Source organism: Panicum virgatum, chromosome 4K (genome assembly GCF_016808335.1).
Source record: "Panicum virgatum strain AP13 chromosome 4K, P.virgatum_v5, whole genome shotgun sequence".
In the NCBI taxonomy this organism is placed as follows: Eukaryota; Viridiplantae; Streptophyta; class Magnoliopsida; order Poales; family Poaceae; genus Panicum; species Panicum virgatum.
The window spans coordinates 11,386,738-11,406,043 of record NC_053139.1 but is presented as its reverse complement, the minus strand read 5'-3'; the positions used below and the strand labels follow the sequence as shown (position 1 = coordinate 11,406,043).

The window sequence follows — 19,306 nt, the reverse complement described above, 5'->3', positions numbered from 1 at the left end:
GGTGGCACTACCTAAATTACAAATTTGCCATTACGTAAATCAAATTAACGTAATCGGCGCGTATCACTCAATATCATCCTCCACGGCAAACAATCTCGATGTCCGCGATCCTTCCATCTAGCACCATGGCGTCCCGTGATCTCGCCGCACGACGATCCGGAATCTTCTCGCGATCGACAATTGTCCCCGTCTTCAGCCACGTCCGCCGCAACGAACGTCCGGGATCTTGGTTTTGTGGCTTAACCAAGAAACCGTCCACCAACGTTCTCTCGCTGTGTCGTCAGGTACAGTAGACATACACCGCACGATCTCAAATCCCTCGAACGCAAGTCTTGATCCACCCTTCACCGCTCTCAGTCCATCGGCGTGGCATCATATCTTCATTCTTCACACGTCGCCGCATGTTCAGTCTCCACCTATCACCTGCATCGACACCAACCAAGAGAAACATCACACGCACACTGTGTTGTTCAATCACTCATCACAAGGTCCTAGCCCCACGGGCATCTCAATTTCCATATGTGGTCACTAGCTAGTTGAAGCTGCTACGTACCGTACCGTGACTTGATCAAGCCCTCAACATGTACGCATGCACACAGCGCACCATCCTTATTAATCCAATACCAGTCCTCGCTTGTCAGTTAGGCTTGACCTCTTTCGTGAAGTGCTGCTGTTGGGGTTGAAGGAGGATTTGTATAGCTTGGTATTACCATACCACGGGCTTGGAATGAAATATATACTGAGAATGGGAAACAATCGGTGGACCAACACACACACAGTCACACACACACACCCCAACTATTACTAAGTGGAGACTTCTTTTAAAGCCTCCACCTGATGAAGCCTTCTAGAATTTTACGTGGAGGTCCTAAAATAGAGAGGAATAATTTTACAAATTCTCAAAAGCAAAATATCTAGCCGTCAAACAATATATATAATTGGTAATGCTATATTGATAATAATAGCAGCTGGATTTACTTTGTTTCTAAAATTTTATCAACCTATGCTATTACAAAGAATTAGCTTGAAATAACCCTCTATATCTTAATTACCCGCATCTGCGATTACAAAAAAAATTAGATCCAATCCAATTTAGATCTTTGGAAAATTTAAGTCTATATAGTAGTACCGGTTATATCTACCCTAACTATCCTGCATGTTCTAAATGGGATATGTTTTCTTCTCGGCCAAAAGCTATTAGAGAGGAATCAACGGCTAGCATTTAGTTCCAGGGAGAGGACCCGAATAAAATCGGAATGTGATATAATGAACTGTGCACAAGGAACACGTGCGCATGCGTGCCACCGGCACCACCACACCGCATGGAGAACCCGATCCTTCACATCCTGCTGCCTCGTTTGAGCTCGATTGGCAGGGAGGATCGAATGCTTTCTTTCAAGTTCCACTGGTGTTTCATTTGATGATCGAGCTTCCTGATCCGAGAAAGCGAGCTAGCCAGCTAAGCTCAGACCAAAAATCTATGCTTTTATTTTTTATAAAAATGTAGAAGGATCCTTGTGATAGTCTGAATGCAATTTTCTGATGGCAAAAATTTATCTGTATATATCAGATTGGCAAAAACGAAACTCGCTAAGAACACAATGAAGAATTTGTTTACGCGGCGCCAAAAAATTATTAGAATCAGACGGAGTGCGTGTATACGCATGCCATCTCCTTGCATCAAATAATAAGATAATTTTTGTGGACCTATAACAATGTTTTTTCTAGATAGAATCTTAACAATACAAAAAAATCCAAGCCGAAACTGTGCCAAACACGCAGTCCCTGGAAATTAAAGTACGCCAACTGAGAGTTTATAAAAATTTCTATTGGCAACTCAATTAAAGTGTACTCGAGCATATTTCTTTGGGACATTTGAACGCTGCTCGCGTCCCTAAAAATTAAGGTATATATGCCAACTAATAGTTTACAAATGTTTTTATTGGCAACTCAATTAAATTGTACTCGAGCATCTTTCCGTTGGGAGATTTGAACGCAGCTTGTGCCATGTGGCTGACACCGACGATTTAGCTAGTACAAAATTATAAGCATAAGCATTTTACATGTGTTGACAAAAGAGAAGTAGACTTGTCTCGACTTTTTAATATTACTGCATCTGATCAGGTGAGCATTCAATTAAAATGTCATCGGCATGCATGTGCCTCATTTCTGACATGACCGGCTTAAGCTGCTTTTGGGTGGCTAATGGCTAGTTTGTGCTGGAATATTAAAACACAAGCAAAGAGGACGATGTATTACTGTAGATTGCAAATGATGCCACCGACCTGGTCATCTGCTTCATTTCGACTACTGGCATGTGCCCAAGATTCGCTGATTTTTAAAATCAATTTGTGACAAATCATTTCCCGCCCCGATTGGCACCAACCCTAAGAATATAATTAATCTATGGTCATGCCAAACGTTAGGCCCATGCGCCATAGTTTCATTATTCGATGTGCAGACTCCCATCTTACGATGACAATTTACGACAAATATCTATGCTATAAAGGATGAAACTTTGAGATACAATTTCTACCTAGATTTAGTCTTTCTTACCCCTCATAGATGGTTCCACATGTGAGGCTCGAAGTTAAATGAGGAAGGAGGACCCATGAAAATGACTGAACTACATTAATTCCACCAAATGTGTCCTTGTTCATGTACCTGCCTGTGACAAAATATTTAAGGCAAATGTTATACTTAAATGTGGTTGGATGATTTTATATCTAAGTATTTTTTAATTGTGTTAGAATTATTTTATTATGAATGTGGAACAATTGTTCCAGTTGCACTATACAGATTGCTCTATATCTCCAAAAAAAATAGAGTGAAATATATCTAATTTTGATCATAAATGATGATGCAATGGTAGCAATCTTCAAACGATCTAGTCATCGAGCTGTAAAGTTTTTTTTTCATTCTAGCCCAGTAGGCAGTAGCCCCTCTCCCGTTTTATCTCCACAAAAACGTGCACAAGCAAGCATTATTGAAATTTAAATATGCACCGGACAAATTAAAACCATGTGATGCGCGACCAGCAAAGCACCACATGGTTTTTGCTCGCAAATATAGTAATATGCGGCCGCGTCGCTGACGACTGGCACCTGCCCTATATAACGTGGCGAGAAGCATCGCATCCTCCCACAACCACTGCACGGAACCCCGAGCTTTCTAGCGTTCGAGAAACAAGCCCGCCACAGCACCCCCGCTACTATACTAGAAACAAGCAAGCCACGGTGACCTGTTCCTGCTCGGCTCCTCCCCACACGCGAGCGGATTGGGTTCCCATCATCGATCGATCAAGCGAGACCGACAGTCCCGTGCCACATAGTAACTAGCGACATGGCTTTCACGATCAAGATCAAAGCTGCGTCGTTGACCTCCAACTCGACTTTTCCCCCGGCAGTTCACCAGCCATCGTCGCTCATCACGACGCGGGCGGCGTCGGTTGCGAAGATGCCAGCTGGGCGGAGGAAGGCTGCGGCGATCATCAGGGCAGTCGCCGCGGTGGCTCCGCGGCCTGCCCCGACGCCGGCCAAACCCGCGGGCAAGCGGTGCCTGTCGGTGTCGCAGACCATGTCCAGGATCAAGGCGCAGGGCAAGGTATATATGTGCTTTCACTCCTATCGTACATAGATTAGAGCCTCAGCTTGCGTGTACGGATTCTTAATGAGCTTCGGGACGGTGTGCCGTGCGTGATCGCAGACGGCGTTCATCCCGTACATCACCGCCGGCGACCCCGACCTGGCCACGACGGCGGAGGCGTTGCGGCTCCTGGACGCCTGCGGCGCCGATGTCATCGAGCTCGGCATGCCCTTCTCCGACCCTTACGCCGATGGGCCCGTCATCCAGGTAGGCCTACATAGCAAGCGATGTGATCCCTCCCCACGCATGCGAGCGAGGGCGCGCTCGAGCTTTGCCTCACACCTTGTGCAAATGAAATTTAGGCATCGGCGGCGCGCGCGCTGGCGAGCGGCACGACGACAGACGGTGTGCTGGCGATGCTCAAGGAGGTGACGCCGGAGCTGTCGTGCCCGGTGGTGCTCTTCTCCTACATCAACCCCATCATCCGGTGGGGGCTGGCTGAATTCACTGCTGCCGCCAAAGAAGCCGGTGTAGATGGTCTGATAGTCCCCGACCTCCCTTATGCTGGCACTTGTTCCCTCAGGAGTGAAGCCATGAAGAACAACCTCGAGCTGGTAGGTCCATTCGACATCCATCTGACTTTTTATTCCTATTCTTCATTTTTGCCATCACCATGCTGAGACCGAGACCAAGAAAGCTTCAATTTTGTCGACGTACTGATCTTCTGAACAATGGCTGCATGCATGTAGGTGCTGCTCACAACACCAGCTACGCCGGAAGAGAGGATGAAGGAAATCACAAGAGCTTCAGAAGGTTTTATTTACCTTGTGAGTGCATGCCCGTTTAAAACCATAATTGTTTCTTGATAGTTTATTAGCTCCTGTGCTGAATTTGCTCATAACATCCCCTTGTTCAATTCATTCGTCACCTACAGGTGAGCGTCAATGGCGTTACAGGTCCCCGCGCAAATGTGAGCACACGTGTCGAATCTCTCATTCAAGAGGTTAAAAAGGTATACATATATTTTACGGAAGGAAATATGTAAAGTCTATTTTTTTTTGTTTTATTAGACAACACTTTCGCTGATCACACACTGAACTTGTTTTATTTTTCTTTGCAGGTCACTAACAAACCTGTGGCTGTTGGATTTGGCATATCGAAACCTGAGCACGTAAAGCAGGTAGGAGAAGTTACCATATCACATCATCTGGTTTAATTTACTCATTAATTAGCATTGGCTAATTTCTTGGTCAAGTTTATTTAACGCAACCTTTTCGCATTTGCTGAACAGATTGCGGAGTGGGGAGCTGATGGGGTGATAATTGGCAGTGCAATGGTGAGACAGTTGGGTGAGGCAATATCTTCACAAGAAGGGCTGAAACGGCTGGAGGATTATGCTAGGAGCATGAAGAACGCATTGCCACGAAGCCAGACTAGTACTAGAGGGCCAGATAATTAATAATTACAGTAACCTGAAGGGCTCTTCTCGTTCGTCGTTAGGCAGCCGTCAGTCCATCTCTAGTAGAAAAAGGATCTTTTAATTTTCCTTTGTTTGTATGCATATATGTTTATTTAGTTTGGGTAGCAACCGTTCGCTTCGACCGTGCCTCGAGCCCTCAGATCACTGTGTAAGGCACTGGGTTGAAGATGATCGATGACCCGAGATGAGAACGAGCCGTCAGTTAAGCTCAAACCGTACGTCCCTCTTTATTTCGTGCTATCGTGAGGTTGCTTGCTTATATTTAATAAAGATTGAAAGTTCAGGAATTAGGGTAGTAGAGTATATCTTTATCTGCATCATGATCATCATGGGCTTTGCTTGAAATTAAATATATATACCCGCTGAGATTCCCACTTCCCACGCGAACGGGCCGGGAGAAACAGCACGGCAGCATCTATCAGTGATCAGCCTCTCGCTAGCTCTCTCGAGTCATCATCGTCTTCAACACAGCGCGCTTCTTCCAGGGAGTTACCTGCCACTGCTGCACTGCATCGGTTTGGAAAAGATTGCGCACGGCCAGCACATGTGCATGCACGTGTTGCTCGAGCATGCAGCAGGCAACCCTGGGATCATCTGCTGAGCCTAGGGATGAAAATGGTACGGATATTTCCCGACCATATTCGAATTTGATCCGGTCTGGAAGTGTTTTTATCCGTCCGTATCCGATTCCGAGTATCTACTATCCGTAACTGATCCATATCCGAATGTTCAAAAGTTACATTTTTATGATGTCGATATCCATTACAATCTTATCCGACAAAAACTAACAATATCTGTATCTGACTCTGTATTCGAACACAAATATGAAAACAAATACGATATCAGTGATATCCGTCCATGTCCGAACCGTTTTCATCTCTAGCTGAGCCTACCTGACAGCCATGCCTTTGGATCGGATCTTGTCGCTGCAAATTGTGGACATGCCTGCTTGCTTTCTGCTGAAAAGTCACCGTCCACCAATGATACGTATATATATAGTATTGGAATTAGCGATTCAGAATTCCAATGCAACAAGTGGCTACCTCCAGAGTATCCGGACATATACCCGGAGTATCCGATGAAACGGTGTTCAAACGTATTTCCGCGTGACTTGTGACTTGTAACGTGTGGTCGTGTGGCTGCAATTCAGCACATATTTTTGCTACTTGTCACTACCGGAAAACCCACGTATGCCGAGTGCCAGGTTCTTTACCGAGTGCAGAATCTCGAGCACCCGGCAAATGAATTATTTGTCGAGTGCCCACCAAAAAGCACTCGGTGAACAACTGGCACTCAGCGGAATAAATCTTTGCCGAGTGCCGGCCAGTTGGCACTCGGCAAAGCCGCTATTTGCTGAGTGCTGGCCTGCGGGCACTCAGCAAAGCCCATCTTTGCGGAGTGTCTGAAAAAGACACTCGGCAAAGAGCGTCACGTGCACCGCACACGCTCGTAGACGACCGTTACGGTGGGGTGGCCTTCACGGCCGTTTTTGTTTACCGAGTGCCGATAAGGGGACACTCGGCAAACAGCTCTTTGCCTAGTGCCCCACAGTTGACACTCGGCAAACACTGTCACGTGCACCGCACACGCCTGTTCCCATGACCGTTACTCCGATGCCACAAACGTTCCCATTTTGCAACGATCGTTATTGTTTGCCGAGTGCCAGCTAGGTGACAAGATAGGGGCACTCGGCAAAGGGCTTAGAATGCCAAGTGTAATAGACCAGGCACTCGGCATTTAGTAAATTGTGCCGAGTGTCTGCTTTGGCACTCGGCAAATAAAGACAAAAACTTTTTCCAACAACCTCCAAACTTTTTCTTCTGTTCTCATACTATGTGAAGGACATCATATTTAAATTTGGCAAATTATCCTTTATGTTTACTATATTTAGATTATTTATTTCATTGAAAGAATATTTTGTGGATAATTCAAATTTGAACTGCAAAATGTTGTGTGATTTGTGGATAATTAATGGAAAAATTATATTCATGTTATTGGGTCAAATTTGAGGCTTTTTCCAAGAATTTAAACAAAAAATCAAACATCTTATTCAGGAAACATAGTAACGAATTTGTGGCTGAATAGATTTTAAATTCTATAAAACTCAAACGAAGTCTGAAAATTATGAAATTTGTAGTGAAAGCATGATATCATAAGTCGAGGCTGTGGAACAAAATTGAGAAGATTGCGCAAAAGTTATCACATACATTGGTTACAGGATGAGGAATTCCGAAGAAGTTCCAGAGATATGTGAATGAGTCCGTTAAGTTTTTGAGTCCAACGGACCATCAAATTGAGATATGACTTCAAAACTTTTTGTGTAGGCAATGGTCATGATTGATTGGTTTATGCTAAATATTAATTATTTTTTAGCCCATTTGATAATATTAATTTTTTTTACTACTATGTAAATTGAATTTGAACTTATACTGCATGAAATAATGGAAATGTTTTGGCTAAAGTATGTTAAATTTTTTATATACGCAATAGACCTCATAAATTTGTTTATGTTAAATTTTGGTTATTTTTCAAAAAAAATTCATATTTTTTTATTTTTTTTGTCAAATGTAGAGAATTAGTTCATACAAATTGAAATATAGCTAAATTCATTGAAACAATATAATATTTTTTGTTGAAGCTTGATATATTTGTGAAATATAAGTTTGGTAATGAAATGTTGAATTATATTCAAAGAAATATGTTTAAATAAATTTTGAATTGAAAGGAATTTGAAATGAGGTCTATTGCCTTTGCCTTTGCCGAGTGCCCAGACCAGGGCACTCGGCAAAGCGGTCGTGACTTTGCCTTTGCCGAGTGCCCAGATCTGGCACTCGACAAACACACTGCCCCCCCCAAACCCTTAGCCGTGCGCACGCCTCCACGCCCACACACACAACTCACTCACACACCCACACCCGCACGCACGCCGCCGTGCCGCCGCCTCCACGCCGCCGTGCCGCCGGAGGAGGAGGAGCTCAGCCCGGCCACGGCCCCCTCCCCTCCCCCGCCCCCGGAGCGTCGCGCCCCACCCTGCCCCCGGCGCGCCCCGGTGACCGCCTGTCGGATTGCTTATCCGGCAAGTCCACCAAGGGTACGCCCGGCGGTAGATTTGTAGGTGAAGGGGGAATTCTGGAGCCAATAACTAGATGGTTGCGAGATGACGCTAGGGTTTAGACAGGTTCGGGCCGCTCGGAAGCGTAATACCCTACGTCCTGTGTTGTGTGTATTGTATGAGCTTGACGATGAGAGATGGATTAATGCATTCTATGGGTCTCCTCACGATGCCTTTATAGGCCAGGTGCCGTGGGTTACAAGTAAGGGAGGATATCTACTCGGGGTGTTACATGGAATCAGGTCTATTTAGATCCCTAGATATCCGGAATTCATATCCGCGCCTTGATCCTGATCCTCGGAGGAACCTTCCGACGTCCAGGCGAGTGCCTGTCCGTCGGGTAGTCGTGCAGAGTGGTCCTGGCCGAGTAGGTACCCAGTCGGGAGATAACTAGTGGTTGGGAGGTACCCGGATGTACCTCCGTCAAGCCCCCGAGTGCTGAAGAGCTTGAGCCGAATCTTGATGGTTGACTTGTGCGAAGTTCTTCGAGACTCATGATGATTTCTGACTCCCTTTAGTTTTCAATGGGATGCGCCCCTGGGCGCACCTGTTGGGTGCAGCTCCCAAGCCTCGGAAGGTTTCGAAGAAGCTTTTCGAGGGTCAATAAAGAAGTCTTGTCTGTCTGAACTCCCGAGCTGCCTGAGCACTCAGTACGTCATGCTGCCTTGTCATTTTCCCGGTCATTCATCAGACCAGGTCCACCTGACCCTGGAGTCACAGCGCCAAGCCCCCCGAGCAGGGTCGCTGGCGGAGTCACGGAGACACGCCAAGTGGTAGCGGCGCCCAGCCCTAGAGCAGGGTAGCTGGCGGAGTCGCGGAGACACGCCGAGTGGTAGCGGCGCCCAGCCCCCGAGCAGGGTAGCTGGCGGAGTCCCGGAGACACGCCGAGTGGTAGCGGCGCCCAGCCCCCGAGCAGGGTAGCTGGCGGAGTCCCGGAGACACGCCGAGTGGTAGCGACGCCCAGCCCCCGAGCAGGGTGGCTGGCGGAGTCGCGGAGACACGCCGAGTGGTAGCGGCGCCCAGCTGCCGAGCAGGGTCGCTAGCGGAGTCGCGGAGACACGCCGAGTGGCAGTGGCGCCAAGCCCCCGAGCAGGGTGGCTGGTGGAGTCACGGAGACACGCAGAGTGGTCGCGGTGCCCAAGTAGTTTGTATTTTTACCATTGGTCTTCACTGCAATGGGCAGAAAGTTACCGTTGGGGGCCTGCTCCTTGCCGAGTATGACTCGGGCTGTTTCTGGAAAGTCGATTCGAATTCCGCGCAATCTTCGGGGTTGCCGTTGCACGCACGTCTGATCCTCTTTAAGAGGGGAAGGGCCCGGCCCGCGGGGGCTACCCGTTCCCTGGCCTTCCTGTCCTCGCCTTCTTGCCTTCTCGCCATCAGTCGCCCTCTCCACTCCTCTGTAAATCTGATCCACTTGCCGCCGTTCGGAATGGCCTGTCCTTCGCCGATGTCTTCCTCCTCCACGTCAGGGAGCGCTGGCGACGTGCCGCCACCCTCGAGGGCATGGGTGCCGAGCACCCATCGAGAGGAGGATATCCAGGACCTGGTGGAGCGCGGCCTCCTCCCCGAGAAGGCAATCTCGGGGCGGAAGTGCTGCTACGGGGAGGACTTCCTGACGGAGGACTGGACGGAGACGGTGGTCTTCCGGTCCTTCTATGAGAAGGGCTTCGCCTTCCCCGTGGGGACCTTCTTCCGTGAGCTGCTTTTCTTCTACGGGCTTGAGGTAACGCATCTCAAGCCAAACTCCATCACGCAGATCGCGATCTCTATTCACCTGTACGAGGCGTTCCTGGGAATCGCCCCGCACTTCAACCTGTGGCGGGCCCTGTACCATCTGAGAGGGTACCCGTCCGCCGCCCACCGTAACGTGGTGGGCTGTGCCGCCTTCTCTCTGCGCCAGGGTCGATCGTATCTGGCCCTGGAGCTCTGTGACAGCAACAAGGGATGGGAGAAGGAGTGGTTCATGGTGTCGAACCCAGCTCCCTGTCTCCCCGCTCGCACCGGCCGCGCACCGGAGTCCCGCGCGTGCTTGGAGGAGCTGCTGACTGAGGAGGAGATGATCCAAGTGAATCTCCTCCTCGATGAGATCGCCGGCCTGTTGGCCCAGGGGCTGGCAGGTGCCATGGTGGCCCTGTCCTTTAGCAAGCGGCTAGTGCAGCAGATTCAGGACAGGGTGCACCCCGACTTCGAGAACTGGGGTTGCCAGGACCCAACCCGGGGGCAGAACCGAAAGGTCCCCCGGGAAGAAGCTTCGAACCGGGTCGCCCGCATGATGCCGGGGGCGATCCGTGACAGAGGGTGCCCGAAGGCACATTGCTTGAAGCGGCCGACCAGAGCCGTAAGTCTTCTTCTCCTTTATGTATTGTTCTGCTTTTTGTTCCGAGTAGTTCTGTTTTTGCCTTGAAGTAGTTTTTGGCCCTGCTTTCCGTATGCAGCGCACCCGTTGGGTTGTAATCAACTCGGAATATCTTCGTGCTTGCAGGCCAAAGTCCAAGAATTCTGGTCCCCTACTCCCTTGCCAGAGGGGGATGCAGGGAAGGACGCTGCTGACCCGACCAATCTGAAGGAGCCAGAGGCGGCCGATCTGGAAGCATCGGCCGACTCGTCCATTGGGGGCAAGTCGGATGTTGAAGTTGTGGGAGCCAGTGCCCCTCCTAACCCGACCGCATCGGGACCGCAGAGGAGGAGGCGGGCCATCCGCAAGATCTCGGCCTCCAAGGCCAGCATGAGGGGTGCCCTGCCCAAGCGGGGCCCGCCGCCGCCTCGAGGTTGGGCAGCGAAGAGCCTAGGGCGGAGGACGCCCCCGAGTTGTCGAGTGAGGGCACCAGCGCTGGCGCCAAGCGTGCAGAGGGAGAGGCGGCGCTGGGGCTGACGCGCATGGGAGGCATCGGGTTTCCTCTACTCGTGCCCCGGTCGCAACCGCCCGCCGCACAGTTGAAGACGTCCTTCGTAGCGCGCAGCAACGGAGGGTGAGTAAAGCTGCAGTTGCGAACCTTGTTGTTTTGCTTTGAATCTTGAATTGCGTCTTGCTGATGCGGAAATTCTGGCTTCACAGGAAGAGGAAGGTAGAGGAGTCCACTGATGAGACCCGCAGGGTCGAGGTGGCCATGTCTCCTCCATGCCACCGAGGGCAAACTCCGCCTGGAGCGCCAAGCGTGCGGAAGTTTGGTTCGGAAACCACCCAGTTTTCCTTTGCAATGAGTTCACGTGGATTTGACGTGAGACCTTGCTGGCAGGTGCGGAGGCCCAGCTGGCTGAGGCGGTCGCGGCCCTAGGGTGGCTCACCGGCAAGGTGAATGCCGTCCTCACCGCCTTTGAGCCTGAAGGCGCGGCCGCGGCAGAGGAGCTGGCGGCATGCGGGCAGCTGGAGGTCTTCGCCAGGAAGGCTGCCGAGGATGCGTCCTAGTACACCCTGGGACTTGTGAAGTCCCACTACTCGGAGGCCGACTTGGAGCCGGTGGGTGACGGGATGGCGCCAGACACCTCGGACCTTCCCTAGTCTGACTACCTCATCGACGCCCGGCCGATCGCGGAGTGCGTGGCGGCCGACCTCAACCTGTAGCTGTAGGAGCTAGGAAAATGGTCAGTAGATGGCCAATAAATAATATTTATTTTGTATGTAAATAAATTTGCATGTGTTTGTGTTTGATTCCGCAATCCAAGAAGTTGCCGAGTTGACCGAGTAGTTAGGAAAGACGACCCTGCGATGTGCCTTTACTTGCCGGGTTGAGAGCTGGTCATCAAGCGCGCGAGCGGTAAGAGGTGATGCAGGGTGGTTTCAAGACTAGCAGAGTTGTGCTCGCAACAACTGGTTGCATTGGGTGTGTCTGCGCTGAGCAGACTTGGGCGGATCGGGCTGGCCGAGCCCATCCCCCGAGTGTGGCAGGCGAGTCGGGCTGACTGACGCGCAGCCCCCTAGTGTGCTGAACAAGTCGGGGAGAAGAAGAAGAAGCAAGTACAAGTAACTAAAAAACTTTGAACTTTATTAATAACTGATGAGTTGAATACATAGCTTTTTTTATCATTCTTCTACGGATAGAAGCGACGAAGGTGCTCGATGTTCCATGGGTTGCCCACATCCGTTTCATCATCGCGCTACAGCCTGTAGGTTCCTGGGACGACTACGCTACTTACGATGAAGGGGCCTTCCCATGGGGAAGTTAGCTTGCCTTCGGGGGACTGGACCCGTCGGAGTACCAGGTCGCCGACGTTGAAGTCACGCTGCTGGACATTTTTGTCATGGTAACGACGTAGCTGCTGCTCAAACCAGGCGTGCTGGAGGGCTGCCGTTAGACAGTGCTCCTTGGCCGAGTCGAGATCTGTTCGCCGAGTTGTTTCAGCATCGCCTTCATCGTAGTTCTGGGTGTGCGGAGCACCAAAGGCGATATCTGTCGAGAGGATAGCCTTAGAACCGTAGACCATGAAGAAGGGGGAGTAGCCGGTGGCCCGACTTCTCTACGTGCGCAGTCCCTATACTACTCTGGGTGGTACTTGGATCCATTTGGAGCCATATTTTTCGATCGGGTCAAAGATCCTGGCTTTGAGCCCCTGTTGGATCAAGCCGTTGGCGCGCTCCACCTGGCCATTGTACTTGGGGTGAGCCACGGAGGCATAGTATACATCAATGCAGCTCTCCTGGCAGAAGTCCCAGAATTCTGATCTAGTGAAGGAGGATCCCAAGTATGTGGTAATCCGGTTGGGCACTCCGAACCGGTGTGTTATTTCTTCAATGAACTCAACTGCCTTGGCTGCTGATGTGGATGAGACTGGCTTCACCTCGATCCACTTGGTGAACTTGTCAATGGCGACGAATATATGAGTGTAGCCGCCTTGTGCCGCCCTGAGTGGTCCCACCGAGTCGAGTCCCCAACAGGCGAATGGCCAGGATGGAGGTATTGTCCGCAAGGCCTGAGCCGAGACGTGTTGCTGCTTTGATAAGAACTAGCACCCTGGGCAATCTGGATCGGCGACCAATACTTCCTGGCCTAGGGCTGGCGCTAGGTCGGGCTTGGTGGGAGGTTCCTCCTCGATCTTGACAGTGGGGGAATTGAGAGCCTGCACGAAGACTCCGGCCGGGACGAGTGCCCGCTTGGAGCCTAGCTTGGAGAGTACGTCGGTTGCCACATTGTAGTCCCGGAGGACATGGTGGAATTCCTGGCCGTAGAAGTGGGCCTCGAGTTTATGTATCTCCTTGCAGTAGGCGTCCATGTTCTCCTAAGTGCAGTCCCAATCCTTGTTGACTTGCTGGATGACGACTTTGGAGTCGTCGTAGGCGAGGAGCCTCTTGATGCCAAGGGAGGCAGTGATCCTGAGACCGTGGATGAGGGCCTCATACTCGGCCACGTTGTTTGTGGCCTTGAAGAGTAGCTACTGGACATACTTTAGCTGCTCACCTCTCGGGGAGATGAAGAGGATGCCTGCACCGGCAACGTTGAGGTTGAGGGAGCCGTCGAAGTACATGATCCAATGCTCAGGTCGTTAGTCGGGTGGAGGATCCTGGATTTCTGTCCATTCGGCGATAAAGTCGGCTAGAGCTTGTGACTTGATAGTGGAGCGAGGGAGGAACTCGATGGACAGGGCCCCCAGTTCCACCGACCATTTGACGATCCGGCCGTTGGCGTCTCTATTGTGGTGTATGTTGCCAAGTGGGAAGGAGGAGACCACCTTGACGTTGTGCACCTGGAAGTAGTGGCGTAGCTTCCTTGACATGATGAGAATCGCATAGAGGAGTTTCTGCACCTGAGGGAAGCGCAGCTTGGACTCGTCGAGTACTTCACTGATGAAGTAGACGGGTCGTTGTACCTTGTAGACATGGTCTGGCTCATCTCATTCGACGACCAGGGCGGTGCTGACCACATGCGTGGTTGTCGCGATATAGAGGAGTAGCGTCTCCCCCATCTTCTGGAGCTATGAGGACGGGCGGAGTTGTGAGGAAGTCTTTGAGATGCTAAAAGGCTGCGGCAGCTTCCTCATTCCGCTCGAACTTTTCTGACTTCCTGAGAAATTTGAAGAAGGGAAGGCCCTTATCGCCGAGTTGGCTGATGAACAGGCTCAAGGCCACCATGCACCCAGTAAGCTTCATTAGATCCTTCTTGCGCCTGGGTGGCTTGATGAACCTAATAGCATTCATCTTCGTTGGGTTGGCTTCGATGCCCCTACTGCTTACGATGAAGCCGAGTAGCTTCCCGGCCGGGACGCCAAACACGCACTTGGTGGGGTTTAGTTTCCATTTGAATCTCCTGAGATTTTCAAATGTTTCTTGGAGGTCGGCAATGAACTAATCATTGGACCGTGTTTTGATGACAATGTCATCCACGTAGGCCTTGGCGTTGCGCCCGATCTGCCCCTGGAGGCATTTCTGGATGGCCTTCTGGTAGGTAGCGCCTGCATTCTTGAGGCTGAACATCATGGTGTTGTAGCAGTACACCCTGAAGGGCGTGAAGAAGGAGGTCTTCTCTTGATCCGACTTCTTCAGGGCGATCTGGTGGTATCCTGAGTAGCAGTCAAGAAAAGAGAGGAGTGCGCACCCGGCTGTTGAGTCAACAACCAGATCGATGCACGGGAGAGGGAAGGGGTCTTTAGGGCAGTGCTTGTTGAGATCTGTATAGTCAACACACATTCTCCATTCGCCATTTTCTTTTTACAAGGACTGGGTTTTCCAGCCATTCTGGATGTGTAACTTCTTGGATAAAACAGCGGCTAGGAGCTGGGTTACTTCTACCCTAATAGCCTCCTTCCGATCCTGAGCGAAGCGACACAGCCGTTGCTTGACGGGCCGTGCTTTCTCGTTGAGATCCAAGGAGTGCTCAGCCTCCTCCCTCGGTACGCCTGGCATGTCGAAGGGCTTCCATCCAAAGATGTCCCAGTTGGCGCGGAGGAAGAAGGTGAGCGCGAGTTCCTATGCGGAGTCGAGGTCGGCCCTGATCAAGACGGTCTTGTCGGGGTGGTTGTCGCTAAGGATGATCGCCTTTGTCTGGCTGTCAGGGTGCAGCTGGGACCCTGAGTCGTTGGAGGGTTTCTGGAGCTGATCCATCGTGAGGGCCTTTGCTGCCTGGGCGACCAAGGCCTGGTTGTTGCTTCTCTCTATGGCTTCTGCATTGTTGATGTTCTCCGTCTCGCAGGCGTGAGATGTCTGGATGTCGCCGCGGATGGAGAGGACGCCGGCATCTTCAGGAGAAGATACATGTGGTTCGGGATCGCCATGAACTTGGTGAGACCTGGTCTCCCAAGTATGGCTTGGTAGGAGGTCTCGAACAGCGCCACCTCGAAGGTGACCGGGAGGGTGACCTTGCCGACCGGAGTCGAGCCAGCACCCGGGATGATGCCGTAGAAGGCCTGGTTTGAGGGGACCAGTTTGGTAATGTCGAAGCCCATGTCCTCTATGGTCTTGGCGAAGATGATGTTGAGGGCACCGCCCCCATCTATGAGCACTATGGCCAGACAGGTCTGGCGGATCACCGGGTTCACCACAAGGGGGTAAGCACCCGGCCTAGGTAGGTGTACCCAGTGGTCGCGTCGGTCAAAGGTGATCGGAATCTCCGACCAACGAAGGGGCTCGACCGGGTGCCTGAACACCGAGTAGATGTCGCGGTTGTGCAGCTTGATGCTGCGCCGGCAGGGCGGCGCACTGGAGCCTCCAAAGATAATGTTGACCACCCGTTCTTCCTCCTGAAAGGTGCCGAGTGATATGTTGCCTTGCTCAATGTCCTCATCTCGCCTGGGCGAGCGGTTTCTACGGCCGCGGCAACGGGAGCTTCTGGAGCCACCCTGCCTATCGCGGTCATCCAGTCTTGGACGCTTGGGCTCCTCTGGGGTGACACTATTGGAAAGGGCGTGGCACTTGCGCACCGTGTGGTTGGCGTCTTTGTGCCAGGGGCACTTGGCTTCGAGGAGCCAGTCGAGTTCCTCCTGTTCGAGGGAAGTACGCTGCTGGGGCCGATCGGCGACGGCAACGGTGTTGTCGGGGCCGCGTTTGCGCTCGCGAGCCTTGGATGACTGGGCGCGGTCGCGGTTCTTGCCGTGTCGTGAAGGACGATCACCACCTGGACGAGCCGAGTCGTCGTCCCTTTGGCGAGGACGATCGAGGGGGGCGCCGCGGCCCTTGTGACGACGGTGTGCGCGCTCGGCGTCCTCCATGTCAGCGTGCTTGTTGACGACGGCCATCATGTCGGAGACGGTCTTGGGATTGCTTTCAAACATCTTCCTCCATAGTTCGATGCAATGGAGGCCTTGGTGGAAGTGGTAGATCATATCCCTGTCATCAACTTCCGTAATCGTGTTACGATTAGCAAAGTACCTTTTGATATAGTCACGCAAGGACTCGGAGGGATGCTGCGTGACACTGCCCAGATCCCATCTTGTTTTGGGGCCCGGGCAGGCTGCCTGGTAGTATTGGACGAAGGCGGTGCAGAGGTCCTGCTTGATCGAGCCGGCAGGAAGGGATTCGAGCCAGTTCTGTGCCCGGCGGCTCATCATCACCGGAAAGTATGCCACCATGATGTTGTTGTTGCCGTTCGCGGCCCGAATGGCAATGGCGTAGGTGCGAGCCACGTCTTGGGGTCGGATTCACCATTGATTTTCTCAATGCCGACCGGCTTGAAGGTCGCGGGCCACTGGATGGCTCGCAACCTGTCGGAGAAGGCGGAGAAGCCGTCGAGGTCGTCCGCCGGGTTGTGCTCGTTGCCGCGAGGTCAACGATCGCGGTTGTTGCGGTTGGCGCTAGGTGCACCATGCTCCTTGTCGTAGCGGCGACGTCGTTCCCGCTCAGCGTTGTCCCATTCGTGATGACGATTGTCAATGCGGGGTCGAAGATCACAATGGTCGAGGCGGTCACGGAGGTCTGGCTGGTCGACCTCCTCGTCACGGCAATGGGGGCGTACCGAGCGGTTGGGGCTCGATTGTGCCGGATAGTTGGAGTAGTCCCTTCTCAGGCCCTGAGCCTGGGTTGCTGCAACGTGGAGATGGGCACAGGCTTTTACGATCTTAGAGGTTTGGGGAAGACCTTCGAATACCTGAAGAACGGCGACCATGTTGGCAGATTGCGTGGCGAAGACTTGGTGGCCATCGTAGTCCAGGATGAACTCGTTTTCGAGGTTTCCGGGCCTCGGTGGAGATGGACGCCTCCGTCCAACCCAAGGATTGCGGCGCTCGGCGTTTTCGAGATCTTCTTCGGCTGCGCCCGCTGTTGGTCGTCCTCGCCGGTGAAGGACTCGGAGTCCAGCAAGACGACCGAGATCTGGCACCGGCCGTCGGGGCTGCTGCGGTTGGGCGGGAGGGTGAAGACAACGATCTGATATTCAACCTCAGGGGATGAGTGTGAATCAAATCAGACCTGATCATAGTAGACCGCAGAGTTGTTGCGGAGACCATGTGGCATGATGGCCGAGTCACCTGGACGACCCAGCACGCTCTCGCCGAGTTGTATGCACTCGGCAATGGATCTGGTAACGCGATCTATTTCGGAGATTAGATCGGTATTGGAGATAACAGGGCTACGCATTGCCCTGGGGAGAACGATCAGAGGATCGTTGATGTCGAGTTCGGAAACTCGATGGACGATGGAGCTCTACGCCATCAGATTGGATCTGACAATGGTTGAACTGCCGCTCTCGGCAATCGAGGGCCTAGTGGGTGGGTTCCGGGGAACCGTAGTTTCTGGGAAACTACCGAAGGTGAAGGCGAATCCGGCGGCGGCCTCCATCTGGATGCTGACACTGGCGGAGAAGAAGGTGCCGGATCTTGATTCCATCGAGCTCGCTGTAAGGACTCCTGAGAAATCTCCCCTACCTGGCGCACCAACTGTCGGATTGCTTATCCGCAAGTCCACCAGGGGTATGCCCGGTGATAGATTTGTATGTGAAGGGGGGATTCCGGAGCCAAGAACTAGATGGTTGCGAGATGACGCTAGGGTTTAGACAGGTTCGGGCCGCTCAGGAGCCTAATACCCTACGTCCTGTGTTGTGTGTATTGTATGAGCTTGATGATGAGAGATGAGTTAGTGTGTTCTATGGGTCTCCTCACGATGCCTTTATAGGCCAGATGTCGTGGGTTACAAGTAAGGGAGGATATCTACTCAAGTTGTTACATGGAATCAGGTCGGTTGAGATCCCTAGATATCCGGAATTCAAATCCGCGCCTTGATCCTGATCCTCGGAGGAACCTTCCGACGTCCAGCCAGTGCTTGTCCGCCGGATAGTCATGCAGAGTGGTCCTGGCCGAGTAAGTACCCAGTCGGGAGATAACTACTCGGCTGGGAGGTACCCGGATGTACCTCCGTCAACGCCCCCGGCGCGCGTCCCCGCCCCCGGCGGCCGCCCCCGTCCCCGGAGCGCCGCAACCCCGCCCCTGTCCCCGGCGCCCAACCCCCGACGGCCCGGCTCCCGGCGGTCGTCCACGCCTCGGAGCCCGGCCGCCGGCCCCCGACGGCCGCTTGTGCCGGTACCGACGCCCATCCCCGCCCCGGTGCGCCTGTGCCCGCCCCCGGAAGCTGCCTGTGCCGGTACCGGCGCCAGTCCCCACCCCCGGTGCGCCCGTCCCCGCCCCCGGTGCCGCCCGTGACGTGTTCGGCGAAAAGCTAGAACCGCGAGTCCACTCCACGCCGGCCACGACTACACCGCCGACCCTGGATATGAAATGCAACCGCCCCCGTTATTGATAATGTTCTTAGATCATGCAACCGCAACCCAGTTAGGTGTCTCCCATTTGGAAGAGATACAGTTGAAGATATGCAGATCTTTGCATATCTGTAACTGTATGTTTTCCGAATTGTCCACTGTTTTTTGGACAGCCCGAGAATGCGTAGATACGGTTAGTTTTCATGGTTCACTCCTATCCGAGACAGAGTCTCGGCATCACCTCCCCATTGTTCTCCGGATACACAATCTCCCTTCTGGGACGTGTATCTGGAGAACAACGGGGAGGTGCTGCTGAAATTTTGTCTCGGATGGTAGTGATCATGAAAACTGACCGTATGTATGCATCCTTAGGTGGGATTAGGACCTACCTTCACCTATTAGAATGTTGGGACAACACGTAGATGCATTTGATTTTTATTGTACTCACTCTGGTCTAGAGGATGGATGACTGTCATTGGATGTACACGGGCCGCCCAAGTCAGGCTACCATGACCG

General features: G+C 52.2%; 2 protein-coding genes across 2 annotated transcripts; one reads left to right on the top strand and one right to left on the bottom strand.

Moving 5' to 3' along the window:
- Nucleotides 1-3,151: 3,151 nt before the first annotated feature.
- Nucleotides 3,152-5,355, top strand: LOC120703103 (indole-3-glycerol phosphate lyase, chloroplastic-like). The gene is made up of 7 exons (XM_039987117.1): nt 3,152-3,603; nt 3,706-3,852; nt 3,948-4,199; nt 4,335-4,412; nt 4,520-4,597; nt 4,706-4,765; nt 4,877-5,355. The coding sequence occupies exons 1-7, from the start codon at nt 3,343-3,345 to the stop codon at nt 5,042-5,044; spliced, it is 1,044 nt and encodes a 347-aa protein (XP_039843051.1). The 5' UTR covers nt 3,152-3,342; the 3' UTR covers nt 5,045-5,355.
- Nucleotides 5,356-15,075: 9,720 nt separating this feature from the next.
- LOC120701879 lies at nt 15,076-16,652 on the bottom strand. The gene is made up of 2 exons (XM_039985686.1): nt 15,395-16,652; nt 15,076-15,344 (listed from the first exon to the last, which is right to left on the bottom strand). Exons 1-2 carry the CDS (start codon nt 16,650-16,652, stop codon nt 15,076-15,078), a joined length of 1,527 nt encoding a protein of 508 aa, XP_039841620.1.
- Between the last annotated feature and the right edge of the window lie 2,654 nt (nt 16,653-19,306).